The sequence below is a fragment of the Mycteria americana genome, chromosome Z (assembly GCF_035582795.1).
Source record: "Mycteria americana isolate JAX WOST 10 ecotype Jacksonville Zoo and Gardens chromosome Z, USCA_MyAme_1.0, whole genome shotgun sequence".
Lineage (NCBI taxonomy): Eukaryota > Metazoa > Chordata > Aves > Ciconiiformes > Ciconiidae > Mycteria > Mycteria americana.
In genome coordinates this window covers 60,659,360-60,672,224 of record NC_134396.1, presented here as the reverse complement: position 1 = coordinate 60,672,224, position 12,865 = coordinate 60,659,360, and the positions used below count along the sequence as shown (strand labels likewise).

The window sequence follows — 12,865 nt, the reverse complement described above, 5'->3', positions numbered from 1 at the left end:
AAGGACTAGTAACTCTACAGAAAATAATGAGCTAAGATGATGGGAAGGTAAATAGTTTGACAGCTTGTCTTAAAGTTTCCTGTAGTAATTATAGAAAGCGAACAACTTCTTGTAGGATTAGAGATGCAATCATAAGATATTAGAGCTACTGACATAGCATGTTTGCCAGTTGCTTACTTAAAGGCAAGAGTAGCCTCTTTGTGATAGAGCTGATTGCTGTTTTATTGTTAATTACATGTTTCTTCTTCGGGCTTGTCACATAGTTAATATCTGCACGTACAGTACAAAATTTATCCATGTCTAGACATTGCAAGTTTTTGGAATTGCTTCAAAAATAATGAAATTAAGACATTTTGATCACACTTATTTGTAATTTAAAAATAGCACATAATTTTGTTCCTTTCCCAGTAATTTTTTTAGTTCAAAGTAAGAAAATAAAAACCTGTGCTAGTCTCATGACCTGACTTAATTTCGGTTGATTTAAAATCAAGATCAGTATCTGTCTGTAACTATTCATTTCCTAGAAAACTTCCAGCAAACTGTTAAATCAATCTCGTAGCTGCACAATGCTGTGGTATAGTACTAAACAGTAATACATGGATTTTAACTATTCCATCTCAGAAGTAATAGCACAGCTAAGTACCATTTCTGTTTTGCTTATGCAGCTTTTTTGAGAGGTACTACCCTGTACAGAAGCAAGTAATTTCAAAAAAGAAATCTTACTATAAATCCACATGAAACTTTGAAGAACACACAAAACACTGAAAATGGCTGGACATCTTAGGAAAAGTGATAATTTTGAAGTTCTGTGAACTTAAAAGTTTATGAATCTTTAAGAGCATATTACTTTTCTTTCTGAAAAGCAATTTGCTTCTTCATTCAAGAGTTGAAAAAAAAGCACAACAGTTGTCTGTAGTGGATTGAGTGCAGCTAGTGGTTTATATATTGATTGAACATCAGTACTTTACTGCCTTGTTTCCCACTGCCTTTAAAAAGGAGGAAAAACAAACCTGGTGAAACATTTATTGTAAGGAAATAATAAAACTCTCAATAGATTACATACACATTTGTGGATGTGGGTCACATAATCACACACAAAGAAGCACTGCAAAAAGTGTTTGTGACTAATTGTAGATACGCTTTTCAGAGAAGTTTAGGGATACAATAAAGAAGTAAAAGAAACTGTTACTTTCTGTGTCATGTTTTATTCTTATTGCCAAGTCAGATTCTTATAATGATATCCTAGCATCCAGTAAGAAATACGGACTTTTGAGTATTCGTCTAATCAAGTTAGGATATTCACCCACAAAAGTGCCTTAGCAGAGGAGGTAAAAACCAGACAAAACTTGTAAGTACAACTCAAACATCGGAAATATTAGGCCAGCATAGGCTGCATTTGATAATCACAAGATGTTTCCTTGGACGAGATTCTCAGTTACTTTAAACAGGGACTGCAGTTTGACCTCAGTGGAAAAGCAATATGTTATGCAAACTCTGTATTTTTAAGCAGTTTAACGTAAGAGTTTGATAACATTGAAGGGTGGGGTTAATTGTAGGGTATCTTTGCATTGCAAATTGTTTGCAACTTCAATGTCTTCCTTTGTTTTTCCATTTTTTTTCTTTTTTATTGGGGGTGGGTAGTATTTATGTCCTTTTGACCTCCTTACTTTGATATTACTGATTTATTCTCCATATACAGGTGGTTGCAGCACAGAATTTCTGAGTCTAAATGCACATTGGTAAGGGGTTTTTTCAGTAGTACATACCTTAATCTTACCTCTGTCTACAACAACAAGGAGCTTTACATTTTCTCTAACAGTTTAATATGCTGTGCACTCCCAGAGAGAGACAACAGGGAGGAAAGTTGTCTCCAAATAGTAATCTTTAGTCTCAGTTTACTTATGGTTCTATCTTACAAATGTCACGCAAATTATATTCATGTTTAATCTTAGTGAAGTTTAGTGAAGTGGGAATAAAAACTCATGTCATGTTACTATAGATCTTACATATTGTATAAATTTAAACGTTAGGTGTATAAACTTCTGCATGCAGTCTTTCTCACAAATGCTCCTAGAACTTAAGCCATTAGCTCAAATGTTTTGTCAGCTCTTTGTGAGATGTGCTCTTACATGGCTGCCTTTTCTTTTCTAGCTTTCTTTACACTATTCTTTCAGTCTCAGGAAACACGTTTAACGACATTCATCCACTGATTCACTTTGGCTCCTTCAACTTCTATGCTGTATTGCTCAAGTGTATCCAGAGTGCAATCACTGATTTATTTTGCACTCCCATCTTAAAATCTAATGATCTTGCCTCATTGCCTACTCTTAGTAACTACTACCTGGCAAGTTGTCAGCATGAAGCAATCCTTGGTTACTATGTTTGCTTTTCTTCTTCCAGATGGCTGTTTGTCAGCTCCTGCATAGGTACTTTATTTCATTTGTGTCCTCTGGAGGGTGGAGTTTTCACTTCCACATGTCCTCTTCAGTGAGCTTCTAACCATTTTTCTGTTTCTTTTAATTTGTACTTCTTTGGTGGATACTATTAATAGCATTTATTTAGCAGAAAACATCAAAATTATCTAACAAAATTAAGCACAAATTTCAGATTTAACCACAGATCTGTCATTTTCCTTTTGGCTTCATTTTATTCTCATTCTTTAGTTTTCTGTGTCTAATCCAAACCTGAAAGCTCTTGAAGCAGAGAGAAATGTGTTATTTGGCCTGTCTGTAAAACATCTCAAGCATCTATGGCATTCTCTAAAGATTTGGATTTTCCTGGTATGAGGAAAGTACCCCTGATTCCTTCCTACCATCTTTTCAATTACATATTTCTACACTCTTTAAATATTCAAGTTATTAGTTTAGATATCTTGAGAAGACCTTTTGAAATAAAGGTTTAAAAACCAAAATGTTTAAAAGTATTAAAAGTTAGTGCATTGACAGGCAAGAACTCAACAGCAGTAGTATTCATTTGCTTTAGCAAAGATCTGTGATCCTCCTGCAGTCATACAACTGAAGCTCCTTGAAGCTGTTCTTGTAGTTAGGTACTCAACAAGGAGGCAGCTAACAAGGTGAGTTAGTCAGCCCCTCTCAGTTAAGTGATTTAGGAGCGCAGGTGCATTTGAGCGCTTGACTGTTTCCTAATTGGAGTGTTCATAATTAAGATTATTTTCCCAAATCTACTGAAAGGCTTGAGTGTCTACGTAAAAATTTAAAAGAACCAGAAAAAGCAAAATAATTGTGAATCATAACTCTAATTCTACTTTTGTTGATTTTTTATTATTAGTATTGTTATTTGGTAAATTGCTGTTAGCTAGTGTTGGTTTTTAAACATACCCCTGCTCTTTTGAGTTTTGATAGAGATGAGATTTAATTCACGCCAATTGATTGCTGGTTCTAAATGTGATAATAAATTCTTATGTACATGTTTTACAGATGCTGTTGTTTATCTTCTGTCTAGTTTGAGCATTACTGGAAAGAAAGGCTTGAATGTCTACATAAAAAATAAAAAGGACAAGAAAATACAAAATAATTTTCAATCAGTAATCTGGAGGTGAAGGTTAAACATAATATCTACATTAAATTTGCTTTATCCAAATAATTGTTTTTTCTGCTCATTGTGTGGTAAAGATGCCCAGTTGCTGTCAAAATAAAACAAACAAACAAACAAACCAACCATCCAAAAGGTCCACACATATTTCTAAGGATAAAGTGATGCTATAAGCAGAGATTTGACTTGTTGAATGATTTAGATTTCAGGATAAAATATTTTGGGTCTGTACATGTGTTAACAGACTTTGATTAATTTCTTGGGGTCAGCTAGAGACATCCTACTCCATCCCCACTGGGCACCTAATATTGTTGTCTGGTAACAACCCAGAAGGAGGGTAGGAATGAGCTGATGTCCTGGTTCATTCAGGAGTGTCTCACCGGATCCTACAGAGCTTGAAGCCTCAGGATATTGCTAGCGGGTGAGAAGTGGGCATCTCTGCAGAGCTCAAATCCGGTTAATGGCTAAGGAGCTCCTCAGGCTATAAAAGGATGTCTCCCCCATGCTTGCACATGTGAATCAAGTCCTGTTTTATTCCAGAACTGAAAAATGGACAGATTCTGCACAAGTAGAGCAGCTTTTTTTTTCCTAAATATTCTCTCTTACTTCCATAGGAAGTGTGTTGTGAAATGGAGGCTATTCTTTTCAACCTGCTTTTTAACTTTTTTTTTTAACTACATCACTTTCACCGTGTTAGTCACTGACTCTCTGTTACTTTTTCATCTTATTTAAATTTTTCCTTCTGGGACAAGAAAAGCAAAAGAAAATAGCAGTAAACAGAATCACAACTTGTGGTGGGAATGAATCTGGACAGATAAACTATGTTGTTATGTCAGAGCCATTTCGTGCTGGTTTTATGTTTTACAAATGGATAAATGACAAAAAAATAACAATGTGTACTACACATTCGCCCAGAGGGCAAGAGATAAACTCTGTAGTCATTTAAATTCAAGGACAGTTCATAACAGACTTTCCTGTTACTCTTGAGAAAATTTTTGCACTGTTAGAAGGACAGTTTGAATGGATGCAAATTTTCTCATCACCAGGGTCTGCCATTTTATGTCACACGTGTGCTGCATAATTACAGCTATATCCTCACAGCACCGGTAGAATATCACCTTTAATGTATCCGTCTCAAAATAATAAATGCTAGGCTTTGTTTCTCTAGAATTACATTGCATGGAGTACGTTTATTTTGTACAGTGTGGAACAGGGGTGATCTTTATTGCACATGAGGCCTAAAACAAAGAAGCCATCATTTGTGACTGGTTCCACAGAAAAAAAAATACATAAAATGATTAGAATTTTGTGTATGTCTTAAAATAACATTAAAATGCAATTTAGTTATTTCATTTTCTTCTTTACTGGGAATTTGATGTTGGAAATTGTGAGTGAATTTTATTAAGGTAAGGAAGATTTAGTATATTATTTGGATAATCTCCATGAGATTTATCCGTAGCTAAGTGTGCTATAATCACGTCAGTGGTCCATGGCTGTCTTTTCCCTTACATGTGTAATGTTGGTTTCTAAGTTCCTGTATGATTATAGGTACCCTTTGAGGGGGCTACCATGGTAGAAAAAAGAGGAAAAGAAAAATTAGGTTTTGTTGGAATAAGCGAGTTGCAAAAGAAACCAATTTTTGTTCCTGGCACTTTAATATAGCTCTTATTAAGCAATGTGAAGCAACCAAATATTATCACTTACTATTATCTAATACTGTATTATAGCCCAATGTACTGTCACCTGTACAAGCTATGCAGTGCTCCTGTGTTGAGCATCCTTATGGATATGTCTTTCCTTTCTCTCTTGCCTGCAGCTATCAGCTCTTTTTTTGTTTCTTTGCTTGCCAGGATTTTCTTTGGTTTATAGTGCATCAATCCATTCTGTAGCTGTTATAGTTTGTTAAAAGATTACATATTGGATTCCAGGAGAGGATTCAATAGTATATTTAACCATATGTAGGCAGACCCTAATATTTACACAAATCCATACTAAACTTGCAGAGGGGTGCTTGAATTTCAGGCTTAGTGCCCAGAACATGACTGTCTTTTCCTTGTTCCTTTAGATTCACTGTTTCATTTTGAGAAGTTCTCTCTGCCTTGGTTTGCTTATTTAAATCAAGGTGATAATGTGAGTTCTTTCTCCTATAAACTGTCTTTCGTGCTATGAGTTTGCATTGTCTTAGTACAGATGTGGATTATCTACCTTTATTCTGAAATTTCCAAGAGTAGTCATATGCTGTACCCTGGAGGATATGTTTGGGATCTGACAGTTACCAGAGTTCAACTGTACCTTTCAACTTCTAGACTAATATTTTAAATCCTGATTATTTGGTGGAATTAATGTCTGTCTTTTCAGGGTATAATTTTTCTTTATTTTTTATTGGAGAAAAATCAAAATGCTAAAATAGGAACCGAAATGCAACATGGTATTAGGCTTTGAATAGTGAATAAATGAGTAGTTGTTTTGGTCTTGCGAGAAAAAGCATTGTAAATCTTTTTTCAGAGACGTTTGGAAGCTCTCTTTCTGAATCATGGTTATCTGCATGTTTACTGTTTTTAGAAGGAAAGCACTGAACTGAATTGTTGCATACAAATTTTTATGAGTTTTCTATTACACAACTCTTGGCTACAGTATGAGCAGTGGAAGCTAAAGTGCTCTTTCATTCTATGGTGGTTTTGCTTTCATTATTTACTGTTTACCACTGGGCACATGAGTGAGTTACTGGTTTGACCGAATAAAGACGCGCTGCCTTCAGTAATGACTTCCACTATTTTTTGCAGTTGACATATTGCTTACACTGCTCAAAAATAGGCTTACTTTGAAATCAATAATATTAGGGCCAAATTATAGAAAGCAGGAAGTAGAAATGAAAGTCTCAAAAGGGTAAGAAGGATTGATTCAGTGGCACAACTGGAGGCATCTAGTTTCATTTCAGGTATACTTGGGTGGCCCCTCCAGCTCTCCCTCCAGAAGGTCACAGATCTCCCATAGGGATGCCAAGCAATGGCACAGGCTTTTTATTCATGAACCAAAGTTAGCTAGTAGCATTTCAGCTACTGATTACTTTATGTATATCCTGTGTAACGGATAAAGAATAGTTTTTAAATGTGTGCTTACTTCCTGCGCTGTATGTTGTAGTTACCTGTAGATTATAACTACAGTTGTTCAACTAGGTACTGAGTGAAATGCAGTTTTCAGGAAGGGCTTTTAATTGTCGTATGACAAATTTTCACTCCCTAGTAAAGGCACCATCAGTTGCATGTCCTATAAAAAACTGAGTAGAAAAAGGAGTCTGGAATAACACTGTAGAAACTACAAACAGCAATATGAGAGGTAGAGGAAATCTTGGAATAAAGTGCATGAGTTAATAAATGCTTGTAACTTTGGAAACCAAGCTACTTTTCCTCTTTTCTTGCAGCAAATGCTATTTCAGGATTACTTCAGAGGATCTCAGATCTTAAGGAAAATATTCATAAAGGGACATAATGCAGTCTAATACAAGAGGGAAGTTGCTTCTCAGTACCTTATTTATGTCAAACAATTGCCAGGAAAGAGTGTACCAAACTTATGATTGTAGGTGTATAATATCACCTATACATAGATGCATATTTAAATCTGGACTGTGTGAAAGGTCAGAGCTAAAAGATACTCTGCAGAAGATTTGCATTCAGAAGCTGTCATGCAGAAGTTAAAATTAAATAATTCAGTCTCCTCCTGCACTGGAAGGCAAAGCATAATATTGAAGGATTACAGTTCACTTACAATGATATTGCCAAGTAAACCCTAGAGGGAAAGAAATGGAATTTCATTCCAGAGTGTTTCAAGTTATATTTCTTTTGTATTCAGGTGATGAGCTAGCAAACTAGCCATCCTTATTATTATTATTATTATTATTATTATTACTATTATTATTATTATTATTATTATATTTTACATTGGCAAGAAAAAATAAATAATGGTAAAAAAAAATTGGATACTTCAGTTCTGGGAAGAACAAAACTGATAGCGGAGAATGCTTTTGTTTTTCTATGCCTTCACTGGGGCAAGCTTTTCACACCATTTTCACTCTGACTGTTGTGCAGGTGGTTGACCAGATTGACACGCTGACGTCTGACCTGCAGCTGGAGGATGAAATGACAGACAGTTCCAAAACGGACACGCTCAACAGCAGCTCCAGCAGCACAACAGCTTCCAGCTTGGAGAAAGTCAAGGTGCGGGGCAGCGCTCCGCTCATCAAGCCGCCCGCGCACCCCTCCGCTATCCTCACCGTGCTGCGGAAGCCAAATCCACCCCCGCCTCCACCTCGACTGACGCCCGTCAAGTGCGACAAGCCTCCAAGACTGCCTTCTTCAGCCAACCCTGTCAAGACTAATGGTACCCTGCTGCGAAACGGGGGTTTGCCAATCGGGCCCAACCGCATCCCAAATGGAGATATATGCTGTATACCGAACAGTAATTTGGAGAAAGTTGCGATGCAGCCTCTGATGCACAGACCTGAGAAAGAGCGGTGTCCTCAGCCGGGAGCAAGGGAACGGGTACGATTTAGTGAAAAAGTGCAGTACCATGGCTATTGCCCAGACTGCGATGTTCGGTATAACATTAAAAACAGGGAGGTGCACTTGCATAGTGAGCCTGCCCCTGTTGTTGGAAAGCTGCCGCATCAGTGCCCTCCGCTGCCACCTCCACCACCTCCACTGCCTCCATTTCCTCTGGAAAATGGAGGGTTGGGGATAAGTCCCAGTAATAGCTTTCCTCCTCTGAGACCTGCGACTGTGCCTCCACAAACTGCACCAAAACCTCAGAAGACCATCCTGAGGAAATCAACCACTACAACAGTGTGATGTATGCCACTTGAAACAACTCTTTGTTTTTTCCTATATATAAACATAAATAGGTAATGAGCACTTTCTACTTGAGCAATAAAAAGACCCAATGTATTACTCCCTGTGTCCAGTGAAGTGGCATAAAAATCACATGGTAAGTACAAAGAGGAATGCTTGTTGATCTCACTTGTACTCACCGAAAATGTCATCATGGCCAAGGATGCTGAAAAAATATTCATAGCTTATAGGTTGTAAACATCTATTGCAGTTTCATATGTGTAGCGTGGTTCAAAAGACAGTAAAAAGAAAGTTCAGTTTGAAAATACTGAGGGGTGATTAGTGATGGATTTCGGTCTATATGACATAAGGGAATAACTGTTGCTCCTGGTTTTTGGGAAACTTCCTGTTCCTAGCAAGTACCTTTTAAAATGTCATTTGACGAAGCAAAGTGGAGTACCAGATAACAGCTTTTGACTGAATTCTAGCAAATGCATTTTTCTCTGCCTGACTGCTTGAGCGAAGGCATTGTGTGTGGAGCAGTGCAATAGGATGTAATCATCAGGCTTTCAGGCAGCTTGATCTTTGGTTTGGAAGTAAAGAAATAATTGAAAGGTATGTTGACACGGCTTTGGAAAACTGAATTATGTCACATTTTGTTTCTCACTTGCTCAGTGTGCCACAGCCAAGGTGAAGTACGGAGTTTTCAGATGAGCAGGGACATCCCATTCAGTTCCCCCCTATTTCCACTGCTCCATTTGCAGAATGGTAGTAATATTTTATCTCACGTGCGATGGCGGTAGATTAAAACAACAAAGTGCAGTCCTGCTTTTTTCACAAAGCTTTTGTCTGGTGCAAATCTCTTTTTGAAGGCAAAGAAAATTTTGCCTAAGGCCTTCAGGGACATCCACTTAATTCATGTAAAAAGCTTTGAAGTTGGAAAGCTCTGTGCAATTACAAAGCATTAACATGCAAAACAAGATATTTTACATGTTATTGCATTTTGATGGTGAACCCAATTAATATTCTTACTAGTTGAAAAGAAGTCCTCAGTGTTTTTAATTATTTTATGAAAGAACATTCTTTTATTCTCACAAAGAGAACTGTTGAGACCTAGAGTTACAAAACATCCGATCAGTGAAGAAAATCTGATAATAAATCTGTTATTTACAAAAGTTGTGCCAAATTAATCTCAAATGGCCCAACAGCAGATGCTATGTATAAGCACTATGCTTTTTTCAGCTGAAATGTAAAACATACTCTATGGCAAAACAGACAAAACTAGGCAAAACAGATTTTTAATTTAAATTTCCTTTTACATGCAGTAATAGGTATTAAACTGAAGATGAATCTTCAAGCAGTTTCCCTGTATACACATTATTATACATTTATAGTATTTAAACCAAAATAATAAGAATAATCGTAACAAAAATTCTAACAGATAACTACCCTTTGAAAACCTTTGCAGTAAACAAAGACTGTATTTTATGCAAATTACATATTTAGGGTCTAAAGCTTCATGTTGTATTCCCTGCATAAAAGTGTCAAAGCACAGAATTCATCTTAAATGCTTAATCATGCTTTCCCCAAATGCTGCCGATGTACTTTTCATGATGCACTTTACATTTTGTATTGTTTGACTATACTTAATCTCGAGAGCTGTTGCCAAGTGAAGTCCTAGCACTTGCAGCAGGAGGCAGTAACTCATTCTGCATTTGTGCAAGATCTTTGCTTGCCCAAATGAAGTTTCTATCAGGTGGATTCTGCTCATGCCCTGGGACTCCACAGCACCTCCCTTGCTTACACATTGAAATTTACATTTAAAATCACTGCAACGATATACACATATCCACATTGTGTATCTACAGGTTTTTCTCTTAAAAAGAAAAATTTTGCTGTCTGTTTGATTTTATCAATACTGTGGAGATCATATATCAACTGTTATATAAGCTAGTTTAATTTTTTTCCTTCTTAAAAGAGCTACTGTGTACAAGAAATTATAGGATAATGCAAATCAAACATTGCATATTTTATATAAAATATTTATTTTTCATCTTTAAATTAGAGAAAATAACACTCAATAATTTTAGGGGGGAAGGTCTGCTGCACATGTCTTACCTCACTTGGCTCAATTTTTCCAGTATAAACTCATCTCTGATAGCAGAGCACAGTATTGCTCCTCTGGTTTCTGTCCCTGGGCTTGTCAGAGTCTCATGAACATCTTTGTAACTCTAAATTAGATGCTGTACTCTATGAATGTGCATTTATATACATGTAAATTTCAGTTTTGTTGCAGTGTTAAGTTTACAGTTCTCGGCTCTGGAAAGTTTAAGTGGCATCTGACTTTCAGCATTTCATGTTCAGTTTTGGTATCCACATCTTCCATCTAGCACTTTGTTCTCTTTCAGAGGCACTTTATTGTCTCTTTCCCATGACTCCTGAGTACCCTTTCACAACATACTGCCCTATTTTGTGCATTTTTGGGGTGTGGTGGAGGAAAGTGCTGCGCTATAAAAAACAAAAGATGCAGCTTTTCAAATGCAGTGCTGCTTTTGGCCAGAAATGCAGTTTCCAAATGTGAAATACATTGTTTTTGTGCAGTTTGCTAGCCCAGGCTTTCTTTAATGCACCAAAGTGTTCCAAGGTCTCTGTTAAATCATGCTATGAATGTTGGATCAATTCTTCTGTTTTAATGCGAACATCTCTGGCCTGTGTCCTACTGTAAGGTATTTTTATCAGTATAACAATTTCACATTATGAACATGACAGAATAAAATTCAGGTTAAAACAGGTGAACTTGGAAAGCATGGGAAATAATTAACTATGAGCTTTGCGGCACTGTCTGGAAACTTCTAAAAGAATGGCATAAGAAAGAATGCAATGTTATATTCAGCCACCAGTGGTTTTTACATTTATATTAGGAATGTAATCTCTGTGAAGCATTTTTGAACACCTATATACTTATTGTCTTTTCCTCAGTAAGATTTCACACCTTACTGAGGAAAACACAATAAACTAACCAGAACCGGACAGGAATTGTCTGCCTTTGAAATGTAAATGTAATATCTCTGAGATTATATTTAGTGTTTTGCAAAGATGTTAGTACTTGAAAAACTGAAAGGCCAGTAACAGTACTTGGAGCTTTAATTCAACATTTGCCATCAGTTCAGACTGCTGCTCAGTTTTCTTTCTCCAAAGGCATTTTAAAGTCTGAACTGTCCAGATCTAGACTTCTCAAATGCACATAGAAGGAGAAAGTGGTTTCTATAAATGTAATGAACGGGACAAGCTTAGGAAAATGGAAATAAGCAATGAAAATTGCTTAATTTGTAGTAATGGCATTGATTAATAAAAGCTAGCATATGGATGCTTTTGTAAGAAAGGAACACTAGGAGAGTAAAATCCAATAACAATTCTTTTTAAGGACATAAGGTAAGAATCTTCAAAAAGGTCATGGATCTTTTTATCACCTAGTAAAAGTCACTGTTCTTCCTTCTCTCATGCCTTCTCGGGTTGTTACACCTTTCATCACATCGTCCATTGTTCATAGAAACAAGAAAAGATTCCAAATCTTTATCCTCCTTTTTTATTATTAAATCAATATTTTATTTAAAATGTTACGTGAAGTAAGTGAAGTAGACTACAGCTCTTGTTAACTTCCTTCAGATAACTTGATTATTGGTTTTGAAGTAGAGGGCAGTGTGAATTCTTTAATTATGAGATGGAGTTGTGTATGCCCTCTGGACCTGCTCAGATCTCTTTGTTTCCATGTCCTAATTATGGCTTTTCTTTCAGTGATACCATGAACAGTAATTTTACACATGGAGATAAAATCATGCTATGGTTACTCCATCATTCGTCTAATTTGCACTTAAAGCAGGCATTAGTTTTACAGAGGCAGCATTCCTGGTTTGTATATATGCTGTGATGCATGCTTTTTCAGAGGTGCGGGGGGTAGAAACAAAATACTTATCCACTGTTCAAACTAGTAATAATAACGAAAGTATCAGGCTTAGAGCTGCCGTAAGGTCTGGTAAGTGAGATATGCACAAAGGCATGCGGTAGAAGAAATATCTATGGTAAAACATGGTAAGCACAATGTTTAGAATACTTGATCTGAAAAATACTTGTCACCCATTGAATAAGCCATTGTGTTTGGTAGGGCGATGTGTGATATATAGCATGCAATAGTTACATGCTGCAGCCTAGCGTTTCTGAATCTATTAGCACAGACCGTGCAGTTCGTAACTGAAGCAGCAGCAGCAGCGCCGGTGTTACTGGCTCAGCACACTGCAGTGCAGTGCATACAAACTGCAGTTCAGCCTCATCTTTGGTAGCAGTTACATGGTCATGGTTTTTGAATGGGAAAAACTAGCACGAATTTTATCTCACTGGCCTGTTTTGTGGTGGAGAAGAGCCCAAGAGAGCAAGTTTCTTCCTCAGTCATAATTTTGGCAAGGTATCTGTAGTAATCCATCCTGGGATAGCTC

At 36.7% G+C, this 12,865-nt stretch overlaps 1 protein-coding gene across 2 annotated transcripts in view; it reads left to right on the top strand.

Annotated features, from left to right (window-relative positions):
• PRR16 (proline rich 16) overlaps positions 1 to 12,865 on the top strand; it is a 174,123-nt gene that overhangs the window by 102,078 nt on the left and 59,180 nt on the right. The window contains exon 2 of one of the 2 annotated variants that reach the window (XR_012779046.1): positions 7,638 to 8,532. Coding sequence is in view for 1 of the 2 variants with exons in the window: in XM_075527496.1 (XP_075383611.1) it covers positions 7,638 to 8,396 (759 nt within the window). In the remaining variant the exon portion in view is untranslated. The remainder of the gene's footprint in view (positions 1 to 7,637; positions 8,533 to 12,865) is intronic. The other variant, XM_075527496.1, reaches the window with a different exon arrangement.